General features: G+C 58.9%; 1 protein-coding gene across 1 annotated transcript in view; it reads right to left on the minus strand.

Annotated features, from left to right (window-relative positions):
- The window catches only part of Tmem109 (transmembrane protein 109), a 7,302-nt gene extending 1,437 nt beyond the window's left edge, over positions 1 to 5,865 (minus strand). Inside the window, exons 1-3 of the mRNA XM_023707043.1 lie at positions 5,731 to 5,865; positions 790 to 1,033; positions 161 to 263 (exon numbers count right to left, since the gene is read on the minus strand). Coding sequence (XP_023562811.1) covers positions 161 to 263; positions 790 to 1,026 — 340 coding nt within the window. The 5' untranslated portion in view covers positions 1,027 to 1,033; positions 5,731 to 5,865. The remainder of the gene's footprint in view (positions 1 to 160; positions 264 to 789; positions 1,034 to 5,730) is intronic.
- Between the last annotated feature and the right edge of the window lie 2,855 nt (positions 5,866 to 8,720).

Genomic DNA, 8,720 nt, shown 5'->3' on the forward strand with positions numbered 1-8,720 from the left:
CCACACAGGTGGAGGGTAAACACCTGGTCCCACACAGGTGGAGGGTAAACACCTGGTCCCACACAGGTGGGGGCTGCAGCCTCCTCTCTGGCCACACCTCCAGCACAGCCTGGGATGGGAGACTCCCGAGGTGAAGGAGTGCACCAGTCTGCTCACTCACCATCCAGCCCCAGGGCGTTCAGGAGCTGAGCTGCAATCCCAGACAGGGCGAAAAAGGCCACCGAGACAGCCGAGGAGATGGCCCATGTCACCTGTGACAGGGTCTGTGGGAAGAGTACACGTGAGCAGAGCCCCAAGGGAGCCCAGCACCTCTCCTGCAAGCTGCTTGGCTGGGCCAGGCTTGTGGGGAGGGCGCCTGCACCTTGGCCAGTGTGTCCTGGCAGTGGGGCCCTGAGGGCGCACCGGGAGGAGTCTGCAGCTGAGCACTGCTGTGAACGTTCTCTCTGCCTACCTCGGTCTTCACCACCTGTCAGTGTGGGCCTAAGCTCGCCACCAGGCAGGACAGCCGCCTGCCCTCTATAGGCAGGCACAGTTGGTCTGGATCCCTTGCCAGTCAGGCCAGGCCCACCAGTGGTTCCAAAATGGGTGCACTTCCCAGGCCTTGGGCTGAGAAAGGGAGGAGCCAGGGAGGACAGGGCAGGGCCAAGCGGCCCTAGAGCCCGAGAAAGCAAAAGGCTGCTGAGTGTGGAACTCAGAGTTCTGGACGCCTAGGCTTCTGCCCCAAGCTAAGGATGGCCCTCTCTTCTCTGTGCTTCACATACACTGCCCCGCAGGGCTCGTCCTCCTCACCTCTGAGACCAGGTGCATGGTCTCCCGGCCCAGCCAGTTGTCTAGGGTCCCCCGCAGCGCTCGCCCGAGCTGGGTCAGGGGGTCAGGAGAGGCCTCCTTCTTCTGCTGGCCTGGTGGCGCAAAGTCCTGGTGAGGCTGGGACCAGGCTCCGTGCAGGAGGGCGAGGGCCATGAGGATCGCCAGGCTGGCTCTGAGCACGCATGTGGCCTGCGCTGGATGGCCCCCCAGGGCTGCCATGCCAGGTCTGGGGAAGAATATGGCAGCTGGGGTCGGAACCAACTCCCCGAAGTTCTTCTTCCCGCCTTCATATTAATATTAATCAGCAGATGGGCACTAGTCAAGGAGCTTAGAGGTGCTCGCTGAAGGTTACCCCGACTCTAAACACCTGATAACTTAGGTGCTATGGTCCCAGGGAATTCTGCGACTCTCACGCTCAGACCCTGTCTCGGGCAGCGCAGCATCTACCTAAACTGATGTAAAAACGGTCTAAAGCAGCACCCGACTGGCCTGCCCCGCCTGGTGGGGAAGGAGTGCGTGCAGAGCGCCTGGACACAGGCTGTGGCCTCCTCCTCACAGCCCCAGTAGGAAGAGCTGGAGACTAGGCGAAATGCAGGCCAGGCCATCAAGCCTCTGCCTCCTACACCGCACTCGCTGGTCAGGACACTTGTGGGACCACCTGGGGGGTCACACAGTTCCCATGTGTGAGTCCCAAGCCTGAGGCTCTGACATCATTGTCTGGGGGTGGCCTGGACTTAGAAAGCTTCCCACCCCATTCCACTGCACAAAGCAGAGGGCCATTGCAAGGACCCAGGTAAAACCAACTCAGTTTCTCCTGTCACTCCGTCTTTACAGCAGGCTGCTGTGACCAGGAGGGACCCCTGTGGAGATTCCTGCTGGCCACCCCCACACAGCATCACCACCGCTGCGGCTGCCTGCATTCTGCCTGCCAGCTTCCCTCAGCCCTTTTCTGGTTGCACTCACTGTCAGAGCGTCACCAGGACTCAGGGAAACATTCGTTTGCTGTTCATCCTAAGGGTGCTGATGAACCCCAGAGGAAGGCGGCCAGGGAGGGGAGCTAAATGCTCTCCAGGGGTACCCCCTACCCAGTCACTGCATGCTGGCTACCAGGGGTACTCTGAACCCCATGCGCTCCAGAGACACATTATGTTGGCTGCCCAACCAAATCGTCAGCTCCCTCCTTCACAAACCAGGGCGCAGGCCTGGCTCCCCTGGCATGAGCCCCTCATCATCCTGGTAGCCAGGGAGCCCCCACTCCCCAGGGCTGTGTTTGCACAAACCCAGGTGTGTCTGAAAGACCTGGTACAAATAAAAGCTGTGTCTTCATCTGCAGAAGACGCTGCATGCTGGAACCCAAGAACCCTCGCTGGGGATACAGGACTTGTGCGCTAGGCAGTGTGATGGAAACCGAAGCACCACAAGTGTACACACATCGTCACATACAGAGACACGACACGCAGTCTCAACTGTGGCATGAGGAGCTCCACTGCTGCCCCTGACAGGCAAGGCTTAGAGAACTGCCCTGAGTCACACCAGGTGGGCTGGTCTGGCCTGAATGACCTCTCCTTGAACCCCACCTGGAGAAAGCAGGAGCTCTAAGTAGGAAAGGGAAGCCCGGGGCAGCTCCAGGTGCACCCCACGCTGCACCCACACGTAACTGCTCTGCTGTGCGTTTCCGACAGAGGTCTCAGAAGTGATGCAGAAAGCCAGGCGATGGATCACAGGCGCCAGAGTGCACTGGGCCTCCACAGCCAGCGGGGCGAGCCACGGCTCCACCTGACACCTGCTGCTCTGATCCATCCGTAACTTGATGCTCAAGACAAGTTAAGACCCAACACGCACCAGCTCGCCTAGGCAAGCGAGCATCAGCCAGGCAGAACGTGGGCAGGTCCACCTTGTGTTTGAAGCCACGTGCTGGTCAGACAGCGCCAGCGAATCCCCTCCTTTCCTGGTGAGAAATGACTTGGATTCCTGGGCATTTGCAGAAACTCGACCTGAGTGAGGATCAGAGGTCAGACAAGGCCTGGAGACAGCCAACAGTTACCAAGGCCCTTGGTAGGCCAGAATGCTGCAGCTATGGAGAAGGCAGAGAGGGAAGAGAAGGGTGTTCTCATTCTTGCTTACTGGGAAGGAAAGTGCTCCAAAAAAAGGCTTCTAAAAATATTACATTCTGGGTGCTGTCTGGCCTGCTGCTGCCAGATGGCAGTCAAGCAGGCTGCAAAACCTGTAGTCCTCTGGACTGGCCTTGGGCAGGGAAGCCTCCTACTCTCGCTGGCACCGGGCAAGAAGCAGATGGCTCCTGCCTGCCAGGGCCGGAGATGAGGTCAGTCCCTGAGCACTGCGGGGCACAACCACAGCCACAACCACGCTAAGGCCTCACAGTGCGGGGCTGCTGTCCTGGGTTGGCTCCTGCATCCCAGGGCCTCCACTAGGAGGAATCAGATGTCACCTCCCCTACCCCAGGTCAGGGTGACAGGGCCACCGCCTCCCACACAGAGAGGCCTGCTTCACTCTGTGCCAGCCTCACCCTCCGGGTGGCCACCTGCCCTGAGCCAGGCGACCCTCTGATGTGCATGAGTAACCAAGTCCCGTAAGGTGCCAGGGGTGGCATTTGGACAAAATGAGCCTGGATGGCCAGCCGGCCAGTTTCTCAGAGCTGCTCTCTAGCAGGACTTGTGCTCATTATTTCCGGGTCAAGCTCAGGCTACAGGCCCCGACCCACCACCGCTGTCTCCTCACATTGGCCTAATCAAATGTTTTTAAGGGTTTTTTTCAGCAGTACTAAAGACTGAACCCAGGGCCTTGGCACTGAGCTCCATCTCTAGCCCACAGGCTGGGCTTGAAATTGCAATCCTTCTGCCACAGCCTTCCAAAGTGCTGGATTACAAGTGTGCGACATCATGCCTGGCTTCAAATCCTTTAATAAGAAAAAGGTCATGATAATCCAAACCTGAATCAGTCTCAGCCTCTGAGAGGTAGAAGTCTGGCTTATACTTTTTCAACTCTTACAATGCCTGATCTCAGACAAAGAGTAGGCACTGGACCATAACAATTTTTATTTATTGCACACATAAAGCTTTCTGTGAGGTGCCTTGTAATTACAAAGTGCTTATTACTTTGCTGTCTCATTTAGCTCGTAGCAGTCTTGCATTTCAGTCCCCTCTACTTCAATCCGACAAGTGTGGCTTAGAGAGGCCTGTGCCGACCCAGTCCCAGAGCACAACTAGGATTCTATTTCTTCTCACCCCACCCCATCCCGATGTGCCTCACACAAGAGGCTTAAAGTTCCGCCAAACGTCAACAGAGCTGGAAGTCTGGGAGGAGAGCCTCTTCCAGGTCCGGGTGCTGTATGCCAGGAGGTCGGAGATGACAGAACAGAGGGACAGCCCTCCCGCTTCTGCTCAGGCAGGTCCTGCAGGTGCAGCTGGGCTGGGGAAACCGCCTTCCTCACTAGGCCGGTGCAAAGCATGAACTATGGGGTCAGCTGTGGTCTGGTACCAGGGTGGGGCAGGCTGTGAGTCATGACAGACTAGGGGGCTGTCCCTGTAGGGCAGTGGGGAGCTCAGGAAGGAAGCCCCCCAAGACTGTTCACTCACCATCCTCCAGACAGGAGTTCGGCCTTTTGTGTAAGAAGCTCCCCAGGGATCCAGGAGATACAACCACACGGGTGCCACAAACGGCCAGCAGCCCTGGGGGCAGTGCTAGAGGCAAAGCTGCCTAAGTGCAGCAGTGACAGAGGACCCTAGACTTACACTGAGGGTTCAATTCACCCACAAACAAAAAGACAGCAGCTCTTTCTTTGTTGTTGCTCTGGGGTCAGGGACTTGCCACATAGGCCAAACTGGTCTCAAACCGGGCTTCCTGCTTCCAAGTGCCACAGGCGGGGTTACAGGTGAGCATTCCCACGCCAGGCTTAAGCCACTCTGTTACTTAAGCTCCTGAATTTCACTTTTCTCAAACGTAATACTGGGTGAAGCCAGGTTGCTGCAAGGAGTCACTGTGTTTCTGCCAGCGCTCTGTAAACACCTGTAGAAGACACCAGCCCGCACATGTGCCACTGCATTGTACCAGCATGTAGCAATGTATTCCCAGACTACCCCCACCTGGCCAGCAAACCCAACCTGTAACTAACTTTTCTTGCAATCCCCAACACCGCGAACAGAAAGATAACTCACAAACGCTGAGTATCAGAGGCTCCTCAGAAGCAATGAGTAACATTAAAAAATAAAAAAAGCAATTAGTGTAAGAGAGCCACGGAGCGGTCGGACGAGGGTGGTTATTTTAACAGTGGATCCAAACATAAGTGGCCACCAGAAAAGCTTGGCTGGTTGCAAGCAGGATGAAGTTAGCGTCCTGGCAGGTCGGGCAACCCCCGGCTAAGCCTCTGACAATCGTGGCCCAGCAACTGTCCGGGACGGGAGGCAGCGGGCACCCAGGCAGCCCTGCCGTCCTCCGAAGGGCCGGGCTCCGGGGCGGGGTGTCAGTGGCATGTGCTATTTCAGACAGCAGTCCCTGCCAAGCGGCTGCGCTGCGGGCAGGCGAGGGCCACTGGGCGACCCACGGGCTGGGACCGGGGTAAGCGCAACCCCGCGGGGAGCGAGGCAGGGCTGGGGGTTCCGGCGCGGAGGTCGGGTTTCAGTGCATGGAGGGCAGCGCCCCAAAGCGCCCGGCACCTCTCCCTCAGCACGTGCATCCTCAGCATCTGAGAAACCCGCGCCTCCAGTTACTTAGTAACGCCGCCCCGGTTGCGTAGCAACGAGGATCCGGGTCCCAGGGGCAGGACCCGCCACTCGACGTAGGACCCCCTCCCCGCTCCGGTTTCGAGGCCACGCGGCTCCGCCCTGCTCCCCTCGCGGGGCCGCAGCACTCCGGCCACGTGTGCAGCCGCCCTGCCCGTCCAGCCTAGCCTCGGCCCTCACTTACCCGGCTCCCGCCACTGTATACTTCACGTGCGACTTCGCTGAAAGGCGCCGCCAAAGCCGCGCCTTAACTCTGGGGCGTAGGGTTGCTGCCTGCGCGTGCGCGGGGCGGGTCACGCTGGGGCTGGGCGCCGCGGGCGTGGAGGGCGCATGCGCACTGCGCCGCGGGTGGGCGGGCGGGAAGTCGAGGGCGCGCGGGGCCTGAGGGGGTGCGATCCGGGGCCCACACGTCCAGCGCGGGGCACGATGGGAAATGTAGTTCGCGGCTTCGCGCCAAAAAGTCATAAAGGGGAGGTGTTAGAGGACCCGGCGGGGAAGCTACGCCCGGCTGCCGCTGACTCCCTAAGGTCGCCGGGCTGCCCACGGCCGGCTTCCACCCCAGGCGGCCTCGGCGCCCGGGACCTGGGACCTGGCAGGAGCTGGCCGCGCCTCCTTCGTGACCCCCAGTGTGAAGTTTCCTGAGGCGGACGCGCGCGGGGCGCCTCCAAAGCGCGGTCCCCGCCTTCGCGACGCCGCCTGCGTCCAGCGTTCTCCGCGTGCCCGCGCGGCGCCGGGCCCACCGGGTCTGGCGAGCAGGGTCAGAACCGGGCCGGCCTTCCCGGGCCTGCCGTCTCGCCCCCGCGCCCAGGCTCCGGTGCGGGCGCCCCCAGAAGGGATTCCCAGCAGCCGGAAGCCGACGGAGCCCAGGGCCTCGCTCGTGCTCGTGCTCGTGCTCGTGCTCGTGCTCGTGCTCGGCGAGCGTCCGCGCGAGGCCCTGCCGCGTCCTAGCGAGCTCATCATGTCTTTTTGAGGCCGGGTCTCGCTGTGCAGTTCAGTGTGGCCTTGAGCTTACGTTGTAGCCCAGATTGGCCTCGAGCAATCCCAGTGCAGGGATTATAGGCGTGTGCCACCACGCCTGGCTAGAAAGACTTTAAGAAAATCATGTTTTTAGTCCTTGTCTGCAGGGTACGATGGTCACGCCTGCGTGGAGTTGGCACATGCACGCAGCTGCCTTAGTCCCTTTGCCAGCCCTCTTCCCCTCTGCCCTCCCACCCTCCATCTCGCGATCTCCTTCCCCTTTGATATTTCATTTTACACCTTATCCATAGTTTGTTTCTCATGTGAGAGAAACCACGTGATATTTACACTACGGGTCGGATTCACTTAACATCACGGACTCCTGGTGCAGCCATTTGCCTACCAGCGACTCAGATTTGCCTTCTTTGTGGCAGTGTGGTGCTCCACTGCACAGAGCCCCGCGTTTCCTTTATCCACCCTTCTGCTGGTGGTCACACAGTTGCTTCCAAGATGCAGCTAGTGCTAGCTGTGCTGCTGTGAGCGCCGCTATGCATGGCTGCCGGTGTGACTTTTTTCTTCTCTTTTGAAACAGCCTTAAACTCTCCTCAATCCTCCTGCCTCAGCCTCCCGAGTGGCTGGGTTACAGCGTGTGCTCTGCTGTGTTAACAGTTCTAGGAAGGCGGTGTGGTGGCGCACGCCTGTCATCCAAGCACTGGGGAGGCTGAGTCAGGAGGATCTTGGGTTGCAGGTCAGCCTGGGTAATTTACTGAGGCCTTACCTTGAAGTAAAATTTAAAAGAAAAAGGACTGGGTGTGCAGCTCAGTGCTGCACTGCTTGCCTCAAGTGCAAGAGGCTCAGGGTTTGATTGCTGGAGCCACAGAGGGAAGAAAACCACCGTGTCCACAGAGGAGGAGTGGTGAGCCTGGGCAGGTGACGGGAGCCCCATGATGAAGGACTTGGGGGCGCATTTCCTCTGCCAGAAACACCCCTCCTTGATCTCAGGGCTGTGCCTCTGCCTCACTGCGGTCTCACCACAAAGTGTTACCCAGAGGCATCCCCCTGCTGGACGGCCCAGAGCCAGCCCCTCCTGCGCACCCCACTCAGGTGCCTTGGAGTGGAGCTCTCCCTGCCCTGAAGCTGTTTCCTACGCGCTCCTCAAGTAAGTGAGGAGAGGTGTTGCGGTGTCCTAAAGGAGCCCCACCTGGGCAGCCAGGCCCTGTCTCAAGGTCGGAATGGGCCCTTCAGTAAGAGCCTGCTGGGCGTGTGCTAGTGCCAAGAGCATACGGGGCGGGAGAGGGGCGCCTCCTTTTGGCCTGCGGGGGTCAGGACAGACCTGGACCCACGCTGAAGGAGTGTACTAGGACCTGGGAGGCTGGGGCGCATGGTGCTTATGGAAAGGGGGTCACGGCCAGCCAGGAAGTTCTGCCTAAAGACCTGCATGGCTGACTGACCTGCTTGCTTTGTCTTTTAAAGACAGGGTCTCCCTATGCAGTTCCTTCAAGCTGGCCTTGAGCTCACTTTGTAGCCCAGGCTGGTCTCGAACTCCCAACGATCCTCCTGCCTGGGCCTCCTGAGTGCTGGGATCACAGGTGTGAACCACCATGCCTGGCTCCGAGTGGCTTTATTGCTTGACTGGAGAACCAGGCAAGCTCCATACACCGGGCTGTGTCCTGATGCGGTGCTGTACTGGCTTTTTTTTTTTTTTTGCAGAACCAGGGATTGAACTCAGGTCCTTGCGCTTGCCAGGCAAGCGCTTATTCTACTGAGCTACCTCCCTGGCCCCTGTACTGGTTTTTGCTCTGCTGATTTCTCGGAAGGTCAGGCAGGCAACTTAGCTTTGGCTTGGTGATGCAGAATTTGTGCAAGTGACTGAATTTATTTTTTTGGTGGTGCAGGGATTGAATCTTGGGTCCCAAGCTACATCCCCAGCTCATTTTATTTTGACACAGGGCTCAAACTTGTGACTCTCCTGCCTCGGCCTCCTCAGCCTCAGGGATTGCAGTTGATCCCATGTCCAGCTTTGTTCTAGTCCGCGCTATCGGGACCTAGTCCAATACTGCGGTCTCCTGAACTGTTACGGAGTATGACCCCACCTCACCCCCCATTTCTCAGGTACAGAAGCTGAGGCATAGAGAAGTCCCTCTGCCGACGTCCTGCGAGGAGTGGCTCACAGGCTGGCTCCACTCTCGTCCCGCACACCTCTTCAAGCTTGGCCCA

The sequence above is a fragment of the Octodon degus genome, unplaced genomic scaffold (genome assembly GCF_000260255.1).
Source record: "Octodon degus isolate 3935 unplaced genomic scaffold, OctDeg1.0 scaffold00279, whole genome shotgun sequence".
In the NCBI taxonomy this organism is placed as follows: Eukaryota; Metazoa; Chordata; class Mammalia; order Rodentia; family Octodontidae; genus Octodon; species Octodon degus.